A 15,722-nucleotide genomic window follows, 5' to 3' on the forward strand; every position below is an offset into this window, starting at 1 on the left:
AAGTTCTAAGTTTTCCAAAGTGAAGAAAAGAAAAAGTGGGAGAAAAATAGAGAAAGAGGGAGAAAAGTTCCAGACAGACGAGCAGCTGCTGACGCTGCGATACATTTTTTTGTGTCAGATATTTATCTTCCACTCTGAATGTCTTTTTTTTTCTCCCAAGGATATGGAAACATGGCCTAGCAATAGGGAGGTTAGTGAAAGGTTTTTGTTCTGTAATGCACTGAAATTATTTCCTTATGGTTAAAGAAAGACGGCCTATTCTTTTGCTAAAAAAAAAATAAATAAAGGACCATGTGTAACTGTGTGGAGAAGAATACTTAGGTTTTGTAATTTCCTTTTAAAAAAAAGTTATAACATACTCTGAATGAATACAGTAGCTTTATATAAAAGATTATCAACCAGAATATGTAGTCCTGGAAATTTTAGCCCCATTGACTTCAATTTTCTGGATTCAGGCCAAATGCAAATATCTTCCTTATGGGTAAAGAAGGAATGGTTTGAGCTATTTATTTTAGCTATGTAAATGTATGCATTATTTTTTAGTTAAGGCAGCCACATTCTATTTAATACTCTGTTGTTCCTTCATGTGAGAACTCTGATTAGGACTTAAGATGGTACATTTTCATTGAATATTTTAGATGGTCTTTTATTTCTTCTGGGAAACTAACAGTTTAGCTCAACTAAACCTGAAAAGCCACAGTGTGTTTTGTTTAGGTCACAGCTTAATAACCTCAAGAACAACTTACTCTTTCTCCTTTGGGACCTGCAGGGCCATGGGGTCCCATAGGGCCATCTGTACCCTAAAAAAAAGACAAAAAGAAGATAATATGAGACATATTCCGAGGGCCATAAGAAAAGCAGTTATAATTTATCCTGGACTTTTCCTGGGTGAATGATGCCTTAGAAAGTCAGTAAGACGCCTCATCTCCTTTCAAAGTGCTTTATGCTTGATTCTTTCAGGCCAGCAGTTTCCAAGAAACCCATGCAAAAAGAGTGTGTTATGTAACTGCATATTTCAATGAAGGGCACACACGAGAAACTGTAAGTCATATTTCATTATATACTTCCTCCCTGACTTCATGGAACGTCTTCATTTTGCCCCCATAATCTTAAGGAGAGAAATAAATGGAGGTGTTTCCCCTTCATATTACTTCTTCAAGTCCATTCACCACCCACGGTCACTCTCATGCTCCTGGGCCACGAAGCTTTGTTTTCAGCTGTTTCAGAGGCTTGACCAGTGACACAGGTGGAAAAAAAATATTAAGTAAATGAGAACAGTGTTTAACTGTTCAAACCAAACTTTCTCTGGCTCTGTTGGGAGCAGCATGGGGCTCAGAGGGAAGGAATTACTCTCCTAGCTTCTGCTACAGTCTTACAAGGCATAAATCCGGCAGCCGGCTGATTTAATGGCATAATTGCCCTCTGGCCTCCTTGTTCAGGATTAGGATTTCTGTCCCAGACTGAATGAGCACAGGAACACTAGGTCCAGTGAAAATAATGACTGCCTGAAGCAGGTTTTTAGAATTGAAGAGCTTGGAATTTCTCTTTGATTCTTAAAGATGCAGCAAGGGCTTCAAGTGATTTGCTCATTTTCAAGAAGACTGTGCTTATTTGCAAAGAATTTATTCTAATATTTGCAAATGTAGGAACTATTCTAGCACAGTTTTTAAAAATAGTATTCATATTTCTGTTCTACTATTCTTTTTTCTTCTATTAAAGCTTTGCGATATGAGATAATTTAGAGCTTGAACTGATTCTAATATTGGTGAATTCTTATCATCTTAATCTGATCTTTTTCTTACTGCCTGAACCGAAAGTTCATCTTCAGAGGACTTCTAAATACTGATTATCTGTGGCTGAAATTTAAGAGATGGAGCTGTTAAGAACCAAAGAAAAGAGACAAAATAACAGGAGACAGACAGGTCACTTCGATGAACAGAGATCTGAACGTTAGTTCTCGGGAAGAAGTTACATTTTTAATATGGACAGAAAAAACATAAAAGGAAGAGCAAGTTCAAATAAATTCTTCAGAGGAACTCGCTCATGGAATTATAGGAACTGTCCTTTAGTTATAGAAAACTTTGTCTAGGATTCTAAGATAATGAAGCTAATTAGACTGGTCATTCTCTCCACCTAGAAGATTATCCAGACTGGAACTCAGAAGGATGTCCTGTAGTTCAGGATGTACATCAATCACAGCTGCAACTTCTGCTCTACCTTTCCCTTTTGTATCACTATCTTTGTATACCTTTTTCCTTCACCTCAGTCCTGTGTAGCCCTCATCGTTTGATGAAAGTACATGGGCAAAAGAGTCTGTCCTGAAGCACAAATTCATAGCCATAAAACATGTTGGAGCAAGATGAGGTACTGACTCACCCGGGATCCTGGCTTCCCGTCTAAGCCAGATGCTCCCTGTGTGATTTGGTTGGTAGCAGGGTTGGTGGGTATAACACGAATGACAAGAACAGAGATTAGTATGAGGTACTAATGAACAAATGTAACGCTTCAAACAACATAATACGCAGTCACAGGGCTCTGGGATGAATATCACATTGCTACAAATTGTTAGTTAAAAAAAACGAAACACGTGACAATAAACGCCCCACAGATGATGGCATTTTAATGACATTTCCATTCGACAAATTCTTACTTAGAAATCAAGTCAATGAGGTTTTTAAAGTGGGCTTTCAAGGAATTACTGGTAACAGTCACAGAGTGCTAATTTCCATATGATACTCATTTTCTAGAGACTGTACTGTTCTCAGTAGATTTCTTTAGGTTTTGAATAAAAGTAATGGCCAATGTTCTAAGAAAGGGCTCATTATAATAATCAATCAAAGTTAGCATTTCAGAGGAGAAGAATAAGGGTCTAGTTTTTGTTGTTGTTGTTGTTGTTAATATAGCAGTTATGAATAACAAATGCAGAATTTTAACATGCCAAAATGACTCCGTGGATCTTACATGAATAATACTCATTGTTTTCTGGGTTGTTCTTACTTAGTGTTCACATTAGTTACCACTAGAGGGACTTCTAGGAACAGGAAAAAGCTGGGAAAATTTCATGAGTCCAAACAAAAAATAACTGTCCCAAACAAAATTGTTCTTCAATTCACTTCAAATAATCACTGCATCAAAGTCTGAAAGGGAAATGGTTTAAAAGTGCAATGTTGTTCTCAGGCAATGTGTGCTTTTTGTTTTGTTTTGTTTTGTTTTGTTTTTTTACCTTTATCTCCAAGCTATGCATAGTGTATGACAAAATATGACACTTTCAATGCTTATTTTAAGAATACGTACAATTACTTCTTTGAATATGCCTTTTGTATCTCAAAACTCAAATACTGATTTATAGTCCTTTAAAACCATTGATTAAATCAAAGAGTATTTAAGGAAGACGATGCACTAGCCCTATCAATCTTCTTGGCAAGGTTGCAGAACTATGTTCCCATTTTATGCTGCAGATATAGTTAATAAAAAATGAAAGAAAAAAACCTATTCCAGCTGTGGACTCTACCAATGATGCTGTGCATAGTCAGGCTATGCAAAATACATCTTTAGTTAGCAATGATTAAAATTTTTAAAAATGTATGTTGTTTAATGATAGCGTATGTACAGCTTTTGGCTAAATGTTGCATAAAAATTATCACTAGTCTTAAATTTGGAATTAGGGCAAACTTTAAAGAAATAGAATTGAGGGTTTAATAAAATAAAAATCCAAACTTTCTTTTGTCTTTTGATACTTTCTTCAGAGTCACCATTATTATAACATGTAAAAACGAACACGGAGATGGTAAAATTTTTGTACTGAGAGTTTAATGTTATATTTACCTGGAATGTGAACTAATGACTCACATATGTCACAGAGGTTTTGTGCCCATGGTCCCTTGGTCTAATTGGTGTGATTTAACCTATACTCTGACACAAGGCTTTTATCGTTCATTCAATAAGTGAGTACGTATTAAGTATCCACTAGGTGCCTGATCTCTGTAAGGGTACTTCCCACTTAAAATGAAATAAGTAGGCACCAACATTTTTATAAGTAAAATATGTATTTAAACTATTTTCTACCAACTTTATGTCTTATTTTAGTAATATACTCTATAATGTTCTTTATTGCCGTCTATCTTCATTCACCGAACAGTCAGCATATAATAACCTTTAACCTAAAACCTCATAAGCCTTTAAAATCAACCTTTAAAATCATCATTTTAAAAAATCTCTTTATAGCTCTGGAAAGAGGACTGGCCTAAAGTGCATGGCAGATGAGAATTTTTATTAAAAATGAAAATCTCAAAACACTGTAAAATACTTCTTCCAAACTATCCTCCACTGCTGCCAAAAGAACCTCATAAGAGGGCATTTTCAAAACAAATAACACACAACACTTAGACCATGATATGATTGATTAATGTAAGGAGCCACAGCACTGACTTCACGCCATCAACAATGGCTAATTGTATACCTGCCACCCAAGAGAGGGCTACGGTTTTTGCTATCGATGGGGGAAAAAATTGAGGGAGGGTTCTACACTGAACTAAATTATAAAAACACTTGGGAGAAATTATGACATAATCGGCACAATGCCTTTTTAAAGGGCAGGGTGATAAAAGAAAAATCATCAGCCTTAAGAGAGGAAGGTTGGCATGTATGTAACTGAATGACAGAACACGGACAGCACTGTTTGTCATGGGGTCTTCCTCTGACACAAGAGCAGTCATCAGGCAAAACTGGGCTGAGCTCTGCTCTAATATAATGTGTTTTCCAATCACAGAAATCTCAAATGTAAGATAGTCACCGAGTAAACTAGAGTTGTTACTTAGGGTAGAAAGAAAAGTCTGAGATTTGCACTAAAATGGAAAGTTTTCTTTACTTACTGGAAGACCAAGGGGTCCTCTGTCACCCTTTTGACCTGGTTCACCCTTCAATCCTTTAACACCATTTAACCCTGGTTCACCCTAAATGCAAAAGCAAATGCCAATTTTGGTTGCTATCATGGGTGCTTTAACTGTGAGAGAAGAGAGCCAGTCTCTGAAACGGTTGCAGATTCCAGTTCTAGGCAACAGCAGAGTGAGGCTAGACTTGTCTTGCATCGGTTCAACATTCATTTCAAACATTTGTAAAAAAAGTAATAAACTGAAATCAACAAGGAATGTTCTAGGAAGCCAAACTCTTGAGAAAGTGTACTCCTTGAAATTGAAATGCATATGAGCGAGTTCTAGAATTTTTCAGATCTACCTCAAGGAAACTGGTGCTATGGTACCTTATTCTCACCAAGCAAATCAGAGACAGAGTGGAGGATGCTGAAGGGGGTTCGGTAGTCCCACTCTGCTGGACTGAAAAACTGGAATATGCAGGACAGTGTTATATACACATATTTTAAGCCTTTAAGCATTTTACCCAGGGGAATGAGCTAAAAATGTAGCAGCTGATGTTTGAAGTGGTGCCATGGAGTGAGTGATTATTCACGGACTTGGCCAAGTCAGATCTCTACATGGATTAATCAACAGAATAGACAACAAATAGCCAATCCCAGAAGAGACTATGAACACCACAGTACTTAAATGTAGTTTTGCTGCTGTCCATCTGTCCAATAGTATAATACAGAAGGTTGAAGTTTCACCTCAGGTGACATTACAAAAGCCATGGTAAGTGATAAATTCTATTGACTCTGATATTTAATAACCTAAGAATATGGTACACCTATTTTCTATCAGCAGGAGAAATAGAGTTCTGACCTATTCACTTTTCAACTTTTAAGTACAGGCATTAATTTCATCACAAAAATCTGGGAAGATTTGTGAAAGGAAGACGCAGTCTCAAATGCCCTATAGAGTCTTGCTGGGTAGGTGTGGGAGTGGGGAGAGATTGTGTTTACATGGCAGGAGAGATTATTAACCTGGGAGATATTTTCCCTGTGTGTCTGATTGATGACAATCAGCGTGGTGCCTGTTAAACAGAGTCCAGGACCCCACTTAGTGTTTGAACTTCCAAAGGGGTCACAAAGTAATGAACACATTGGTTCTGGGGATTCTGAAGATGTTTGCAGTGCTGTCACTGCAGAAAATCCAAATAGGCTGTGGCTGGTCAAGGCTGGTCCTGGGGTTGTCACAGAGCTAAAGTTAAGGTGAGATTAAGGCCAAGGCTGAACAGTCAGCATTAGTTAACTGGTTTCAACTTGAGATTGATGGCTTTGCATGTGTGTGGACTTTTGGCTAGAGATCTTGAGATGATGAATAGGCAGGGCTGCTTTGGTAGGCCATGAAATTCTGTGGTGAGCAATCATACATTGACATGAGTGGGCATGAACTGAGAAGCTGAAGTTATTAACAGTCAAATGTAGTGGCAGAAAGACCAAATTTCAACTTTGGATTTAAGTTCTAGTCCCAGATTAATCATTTAGTTAGCAGTGTAACTTTGGGCAAATAATATAAATTTCATGGACCTATGGTTTATCATCTATAAAATCAAGGATCTATCACAGGTAAATCTATGAGGTCTTTCCAAACAATAATTTTCTGAAATCTATGATTTAAGTGGTCCCTTAAAATTCAAGGAGAAGTCAGGAGTAGGAATTACTGATTTAGTCCAGGGTGGGGAAAAAAGGGCCAGAGAGGTTGGATAACTACTAAGACCACAGGGCTGATAGATAGATGGGCTCTCTCTTCTGACCCACAGCACAATGCTCTTAACTCAAACTATAATCCATGCTTCTGAGATACTGGCCTTACTAGAAGTAGGGTGTTATAAGAAGAATAAAGAGGCATGACTTCTTCCCATTCATGGGTGAGTCACCTGCCTGAGCCCAAAAATGAAACTCAGGTTTCTGGGGTCAAACCAATACTCCTGCACTCCTGAAGCTGGGTGGGCCACAGAGAGCTCTTAAAGGAGAGGGTAGGCTGCCTCTAAGTTTTCTGGTTTCTAGCTCAAACGTTGCATTTATGTATCCCCCTACCCCTCACCATTTAAATGCACCAACTCACTACTGAGGAGCTTTCAAGAGTCCTTGAATCTTCTCTCATGCTTTTTTTCCCTTGAATTTTAAAATTCAGAACAAAGCATCAAATCATAAGATAACAAGCAATATTTATCAGGTGGTTATAGATAACTGCACCAAATATTGTGCTAAGTATCTTATAAATATACCTCATTAAATTATTGCAACACTATGAGGTAAGTTGCCTAGTTGAGTAAATGAAGAATAGAGTGGGTAAATAGTCTGCCCAAAGTGACACGGCTTGTTAGTGGCAAAGCTGAGATTAGAACATAGACACTTATTACATATGCTCCCTGGAAGAAGGAACCTTTCTTTCAGGGCTCATTTTAACTCTCTCAAATGTCCTCTTGGTCTACACAAAAGCAAAGAACTGGTGGAAACCACTTTTACAATATAAGCTGCATGAATTCTGACAAACAGGGGTATTCTCTATTGTTCTTTTACTAATCCAGGCCATAGAATACATGTAAGTGATATAATCTTCTCAGTACAGCACGCCTGATACATTCATCCCATTCTAGACCAGTGATCTCTGGGGGAGTACACAATTAAGATGTTTTATGGTTAAAGCATTTAGATGCAGCACTGCTATATGATAAACAATGGGTATCAGTAACACCTAAATATGCAACTAATGATACCATAATAAAGAACATCTGAACCAGTTTGAGAATCTCATCAGATTTACTTCTAAATGGTTAATTTTGAGTATGCATATTATGGTTAGTAACTTAAGAAACTTACATAGTGTCATGGAAAAAGGCAAAATGAGGAGTCATTCATCTCCAGGTGATATCACTTAAATTTGCTATAAGTCATTCTGTGTTGTGAGATTTAAACATCTGGATACTTAAAGGCTTAAAGATTATCAACATTACATGACAGATAAATAAGACAGGACAGACATGCTTCCGTCATGCTTCTCCATGATTAACAGGGAAAAAGAAATCCAATAATCAAGGGAATTTTTTGGATTACCTTTGGTCCAGGAAGTCCATGGGGTCCCTGAAAGTGAAAAACACAGATTTTAATTAAGAATTGATTCACTTTCTTAGCAGAAGTGATTATTATATAGAGTAACCAAAGAGATGTAAAACAAGAATCTTCTTTGAGCTATAGCTAGGGGCAGGCTGATGGGTGTTAACACTAGTGAACATTTCTTCTAGCTCTTGGATTGTTCTGTAATTGGAAATTCATTAACAGAAATTTGTTCTGTTAAATACCTGTGAAAGGGAGGGAGAAATATGGAAGAAAAACATTTTTAAAGAGTATTGTGAACCCACACTACTCCTATTTCTGAAATCCACATTTTTATAAAATCCAGGTGGAATCTGTGACATGCTTTGAATGTGTATGGCATAGAGATAAGTCCTAAAATACAAAAATTTGCCAAAGAGAAGTCCTGGTGAAGGGAAGACCTTTTCCCATTATTAAATCCTCTAGACCCAAGAGGAATCTAAAGGAAGAAGGAAACAAGGAGATGATAGTCAAGTTTGGAACCCTGTTGCATCATTAATTTAAGACTAATGATAGGATTCTATTGGAGGAGTATGAAACATCATTAGTCAGAATATATTTGTTCTTACAAAGCCGAATTCTTCAAGGCTCTTATAACAGTTGTTTAATGGAAGGAAGTTATAATGCATACATGAATCAGGGCTTTTCTCCTGTATTTTGTGGAAAATCTAACTATAGGGACTAATTAGCTAACCTAAATTACCTAAAGGTACTGTGGATTGCTTTAAACTTTTCAAGTGATTTAAATTAACTCTTTGGAGGGAGGAGTATTTAAATACCAAACAGTGAAATCATACAACAGTAAGGAAAACTTTTGTCAAGCAATATACAAATATTTGTTATATAGGTCTACATTGGAATAATATTTTCCCTTTAGATGAGTAGTGGATAAACATTTTCAGGAAATGGCTGTTACTTTATCAAATATTCTTATCTATTGCTATCTGTGGTAATGGTGTAAAATCCCTTTAAACTAATTAATTTTATGATATGAATAAGATACAGCATTTAAAATTTTAATCTTCTAACTCAAAGCGGAGGGAGTAATAAAAAAGCCAAAAGTATGCCATTTGGTTAATTCTTAATGAATTCTTTAGTTTTAAGAAAATAATGTTAATTATAACTATTTAATGATATGAAATAAATGGTAGTTAGTAAGAAATAGATGATTGTATCTGGGGCTATGTTCTGTGGTTTAGATCATTCCAGTGATGCTCTAGGGGGAAAACATGACCCACAGTTTATTTAATCTGTATGACTGAAGACATGGAGTTTATTGAGAGACCTTAGGAATGAATATGACCTTAGAGGCTACCTGACTTGTACCCATCCTGCCCAAGTCACAAGCAGTTGAAGCACTCCACCTTCAATGTTCTAGCCTTAACACTAGTGCCATTAGGTGGACATTTTGAGAATTACACTGGTTTAATGGCTGCCTTCCTCCCCAGATGGCAGTTCTGTGAAGGCATGGCCATTGTCTGAGGGATACTTGTGGTAAACACTGGATCCTCCAGAGTACCATAAAGGTGAAAAGAAAAATAAGCAACAATATAGGTCATCTACAGTTTTTCTCATATTATTTTATAAATGTTCCTATTAAACATCTTATTAAAATGTTTCAATCAAAGTTGGCTACACACACTCATTAATGGCCACAATTATTAATCTTGTTATTCTACGAACAGCCTAAACAGTGGTTGCTTAAGATAATTTTTTTGATGTTCATACTGGAAATTGGAGTAAAGCTTGTCAAATCTATCTTTGACTCTCCTATCACAAAACAACTCTATCCCTTTTTAAGACATGTGTTTGGGGGGAATGAAAGACAGTAGTGTAAAGTCAGATATCTCAGCACCTCGTATTTTCTGTCCATTCTACAGAGAGCAGTACAAAATACAGGCTGGATGTTTTGAGGGATGTGTTCCTGTTTTTTCTAGCAGCATGCTCATAAATACATGATTACATTTTGTAGAGAAGAGAGGCTTACCATGGGGCCTGGTGGACCGTGGGGGCCTGGCGGGCCTGGTGGGCCTATGATCTGTACATCCAAAAAATAAACATGGATTTGGTTACTTCATTTAGATAAGGCAGTTTGGCTTGAATCTTGTGCTGGGGTTCTGCTAAGGCCATTAATAGCTGCAGAGGAAGAAGGATACTAGAAGAAGTGACACATTTGATTCTTTACATTTAGAAATTCCTTCATGAGAAAAACAACAACAAAAAACTTAAAAAAAAATACAGCTGTTTTACAAAAGTACAGAATAAATCTAAAGTGCATTAAAAGAAAAGAGAGTAGTCATCAAGAGATGCTATAATACCACAATCACCAATGAACCCTCAAATATTTCCCTGAGCAGCAACAGGGCTCTGGAGGAAGAAAAAAAAAGTATCCTCTGTCATCACAAAGCTCTACTCAAACGTGTTATGGGAAAACCATTGATGTTCTCCTGAGGATTAGACAGTCCCCTAAAAAACTGCTTTTAACTCAGACGTCTGAGACACTTTGTGTCTCATTGTACAAGGCTGACAGACATTTTTCTACAGTTTGACAATCGAAGAGGTTCACAGTTTCTCTACTGTTGATAAGCCATCTGACACAGATTGAACTGGGGAAATAAAAGGCCTGTTTTAGAGTTCTTTAGGAACCATGAAGTTCAGCCACCATCAACTTACGGAAGGACCCTGAGGACCCGGCAATCCGGAGTCTCCTTTTTCTCCTTTGATTCCATTGGCACCCTATGAATAACCAGGAAGAGCTGAGTTGGTAAAGTTGTTTCCAAAGTATAAGAAAACAACTGAATTTTCTCCCCAAGCCCAACATCCTTTTGAAATTTTTATAGTCTTATGCACACAATATACAAAGGATTTATCTCCTTGCATTTGAGCCTCAAACAACATGCTTCTCCAAATCTCTAGGGCAGTGGGTGATATGTGAACTACAATTTAAAGTAAATAAAAACTAGGTTAGATGTGATTGGTTAAACTTATACATTATTAAATATATCAGATTATAAATGTTATATTTTTTTGTGGTGGTGCTCACTTTAAATAGCAAAGGTCAGTCTTTTAACTCAGTTTTCATTGACATTTATACACTTCCTTGTTTTAAAATAGGCCCAGGGCAGTGAAGTCTTCTACATTTTTTTTTTAATCCCATGATTTAATGACTGAGGATGAAAACGAAGTTTCAGGTTTATTAGCTGAAAATAGGGTTAACAATACTTATCTCTCTACTTCTACATTTAAAAAATTTTTCTCTTCCAAATCCTCAGTAAAAATTGTAGGGGAAAGTCATAAAAACACCATTCCATTCACACAAAGAGAGCACTTTTTAAAGAGTAACTTGTAAAATTGTTTTATACTTTTCAGTTTGTTAATTGTTAAATTATGGTTTATTAAAAAATGATCAATTACCACCATCCTATGCATACTAAAAGTGATAAACGATATTTATCTTTCTATCTTCTGATGAAAATAATTCAAGAAAACATGAAAATTTACTTTATAATAAATTTGGTTAGATGTTTTAAAACTTGTTTTAGTGCCCCAGTTGGAGTAATTAACCAACAATACCTCAAATATTTAAAAATAAAAATAGTACATGAACCACTAGATGAGACTGCAAGTAACCATATAACTCTTTTTTTTTTTAAGTTTATTTATTTATTTTGAGAGAGACAGACACAGTGTGAATGGGGGAGGGGCAGAGAGAAGGGGAGAGGGAGAGAATCCCAAGCTGGCTCTGCACTGGCAGTGCAGAGTCTGATGTGGGGCTCAAATCCATGAGATCATGACCTGAGCGAGATCATGAAACCATGAGTTAGGCATTGAACTGACTGAGCCACCGAGGAACCCCTAACTCTTTTATGATTTAATTTATCTTAATATGAACACACCCTGAAAAGTATAAACATACCGGTAATCCAGGAAGTCCGATTCCTCCTTTTTCACCTGGCATACCTGGGTCCCCCATGTCTCCCTTTGAGCCTTTAAGTCCCTACAAATGATATGGTTTGAACGTAAGAATCACACTGACACTTGATAGTAACATTCTAAGGAAAACAGAATTCCAGATCAATCTTGTCAGTGGGTGGTCCAATGCTGAGATGATTCTGATTTTCACTGCTAGTTATTTCTTATAGCAACCTTCTACACTGAACCAATATATTATTGTCTCATGGAATAGAAGGGATTAGACTCTATTACTTAGGCCATTTGAGTATGAAAATCATGAATCTAGGTGTTAACAAAATTTCTCCTGATTCTATATTTTTATCTGGCAGCTAATTCAATATCAATGGTCCTGAAAACAATTTAAGGGATTGAATTCTGAGCAGTACAATACACATTTTGAATCAGGACTAGCGTTATAATAACAAAGGTTCAAATAAACTTCTCCCATCTCCATCCACCGTACTCTCCAATGCCTCTTAAAAGCAGGAGGAAGTTCCAATCACCATCACTTTTCAATGGTTCAGTATATAGAAAGATATATAATGTAGGCACCAATTATTAGGTACCTGGTCTTTAGGCATCAGAGTTCATTCAAGCTTACAAATACTTCAACTTTTCCACAGTATTCTTATTTTATTCTCATGACATCCCAATGAAGTGATACATGGTGCTTGCTTGCTTTCTTTCTTTTCTTTCTTTCTTTCTTTCTTTCTTTCTTTCTTTCTTTCTTTCTTTCTTTCTTTCTTTCTTTCTTTCTTTCTTTTTTTTTAAGAGAGAGAACATGCACAGGGGAGAGGGACAAGGGGGACAGGAGAGAGAGAAAGAAAGAGAGAGAGTGAGAGAAGTCTTAAGCAGACTCTACACTCAGTGCAGAGCCTGACTCAGAGCTTGATTCTAGGACTCTGGGATCATGATTTGAGTCAAAATTAAGAGTCAGACGCTCAACGACTGAACTACCCAGACTCCCCCATGATGCTATTTTATTCTTCTTTTACAGTGAGTAAATAGATAAATGTATATTTTGAATGCTAACAAATCTGACATTTGCAATAATAACAATGAAATGGATTTGTATTATTAAGCATTTTCATCCCAAGAGCTTCACTATCATATGACCAGAGGGCCCATTTTTAAGCAGGATGTTGATAGTTCTGGTAGTAAGGGACTCCTGGCTGCACAAAGCTAGTCATCTTTTCCATATCAAAACCTATTTCAGGACAGGAATAGGTTTTTTTCTTTACTTATACTTATTTCATAGCAGTTAGTTCAGAACCACTTGCTAGGTGGGTGGCTAGATAGGTGTTTGAATGGGTAGTAGATGATCTAATTAGTTAATCAGCCCCTGGTTGGTTTTAGGAATCTAGTGATGGAGAGCAGCAGTGCAGCCCATCCCTGCTACTGGACTCAGTAGCAGAAGTAGACCTTGTAGATCCTGTAGAATAAACCCAGCTACTATGTATGTAGGGACCATACAGTATCTTTATGCACGTTAAACTAATTATTTTTAATGACTAGCATTGGGAATACAACTATATTTTTAAATGCTACTGTGATCTCTGATTAATAATAGCATTATCACCAGAAGTCTTTTTTTTTTAACTATCACATTTATTTTATGTGACATTATATGACTTCAGTATACAACTCTGATATTAAAATAACTCTTGAATTTAATGTTCTTATCTAATACTATCTCCCGAAGAGCATATTTCACTCACTGTATCAAGAATCCTCTTGATTTCTTATGATCTTCTTGATTTTAGTCATTTATTGGGTTAATAATGGAAGCCCAGAAAATGTCAAATATCTTGAAGCTAACAATTGTGATTTGACTCTGAATTAAGAATAGTGTCCATATTCTCCTTAGTCAGATTCTTTCTGGCCAGAGGTAAACAACAGCTTGAGGCCAAATCCAGCCCAGGGATTATTTTTGCACAAGATGAATCTTTTGAAAAAAATTAAGGGGTATTAAGATAAAAAAAATCTGTGACAAAAACTCTATGTGATCTATAAAGCCTAAAACATTTACTATATGGTCTTTTATAGAAAAAGTTTGCTAACCTCTGATTTCAGGGAAACCATTGGGGATATACTGACATATTCTGTGTAGGTGCAAGTGCCCCATTTGTTTCTGTCTTTTCTAGGGATCTTGAAAATTAGGTGTAATCTTTATTTGGAAAAAAATATTGTCAGAATAACACACACAAGCAATATCTAACTTTGTGGAAGCTTTGGTTGACTGATTATAATCTTGAACTGTTAGTATTCACTTACAAAAATTAGGCTATTCTTACTAAATTGATAGTGATCTTATAAGTCTAATAAAAATTCACAGAAGTGTCACTGGTAGATTGATAAGGAGTATTAACACAAAATGTCATATCCCTTGTATGTTTCTACAAAGAAAACTAATGTCTAATTTAAAGCCAATTGCTTTTTAGAGTTAATGTAATCTCCACAACAGATGGTGAAAAAAGAGAGAGGAGATCATATATCAACACTCATGTCTTTTTGGCTCCAAATCTATAATAAAAGGGGTGATCAATAATGATGCTTTAAATGACAGTATGTATCTTTGAAAATTACCTGCTCTCCATCAACTCCTGGGATTCCTGGAGATCCTGGCTCTCCCTGTTAAAATAAAAAGTGATTGCTTACCTCCATTCATCATTGGTAAGTAAAAGTGATGCTGGCTGGTAATAGTACAATTTGACTTTTCAGCAAAGGCATCATAACCCAAGAATACTTGGTTACATCATAGCATATCAAAACTAAGTGAAATAACATTTTCTTGAAGATTACATGAAACAATACTTATAGGTAGCTAAGAGCCAATGTTTTTGTTTTTTGCCCCATGTGAGATTCAGGCTAAAGGAAAAAATGGTGAAAGAAAACTGGTAGAGATCATTTGAAGGCTGACCATATCCTGTAACAACAACCTATATGCCTCAGTTAATTTTTTTCTCTAACTTGGGAAAAAAGGCAAAAACGTGACAGTTAACTTAAAAATAGAATGTAATGTTTTAACTGGCACCATTTGAACAGTGGATACAGATCCATGATTGTGAGTGTGCTATTTCCAGATATAATCAGTTAGACAATATCTTAATCCATAAAATTACTTTTGGATCAGTTCAATAACCTATACTATGCTAGGAATGAATTAAAGTTTACTATTCATATTATGATGTATTATAAACCCTGACAAACTCCAAATCTATCTATTTTATCTTAATTGAAGATGACACATTAAAAACAAATTTAAACAATGTGCTAGATATTTATCCAACTGACAAAGGTCTAGTCATTTTTCATTTGGAGAAGTACTGAACAAACAAATTCTTTGAAAGGTAAGATATTATTCTAGATCCATGAGTCACTTTTGTAGATCCCATTATAAATATCCCTGACTCCCATACGGTGGAAACTTTGTAAAGTCAGCTCTCCTGAGTGTGAGTGGCCTGCCTCACAGACAGATTTTCAAGGGAGTTGACTTGACTATATTTTTCTAGAAAGGCCTGTTTGATGATGTATAAACCACAGTATTGAAATTCTTAGAGATCCTTTCCCTGGTAAAAACTTTTAAGAGAGTATCGGCCACAGCATGAAATTTGAGCTTTCCAGTGAAAGAAAGCCTGACAAACAAATGTATTGAAAAAAAAAGGGGGGGGGGAGAAAAAGCCTTTCCTTACTCCTGATTTCCCATTCTTTGTGGTAGCAGCAAAGTTTATTTTGCCACAAACAAGTCTGCCGAGGTTGG

The 15,722-nt window shown here is 36.2% G+C and overlaps 1 protein-coding gene across 1 annotated transcript in view; it reads right to left on the minus strand.

Moving 5' to 3' along the window:
• Nucleotides 1-15,722, minus strand: part of COL25A1 (collagen type XXV alpha 1 chain) — a 450,359-nt gene that overhangs the window by 16,832 nt on the left and 417,805 nt on the right. Inside the window, exons 26-31 of the mRNA XM_077778460.1 lie at nt 14,549-14,593; nt 11,925-12,005; nt 10,682-10,744; nt 9,996-10,046; nt 7,970-7,996; nt 747-800 (exon numbers count right to left, since the gene is read on the minus strand). Coding sequence (XP_077634586.1) covers nt 747-800; nt 7,970-7,996; nt 9,996-10,046; nt 10,682-10,744; nt 11,925-12,005; nt 14,549-14,593 — 321 coding nt within the window. The remainder of the gene's footprint in view (nt 1-746; nt 801-7,969; nt 7,997-9,995; nt 10,047-10,681; nt 10,745-11,924; nt 12,006-14,548; nt 14,594-15,722) is intronic.

Source organism: Crocuta crocuta, unplaced genomic scaffold (assembly GCF_008692635.1).
Source record: "Crocuta crocuta isolate KB4526 unplaced genomic scaffold, BGI_CrCroc_1.0 scaffold587, whole genome shotgun sequence".
Taxonomy (NCBI): Eukaryota; Metazoa; Chordata; class Mammalia; order Carnivora; family Hyaenidae; genus Crocuta; species Crocuta crocuta.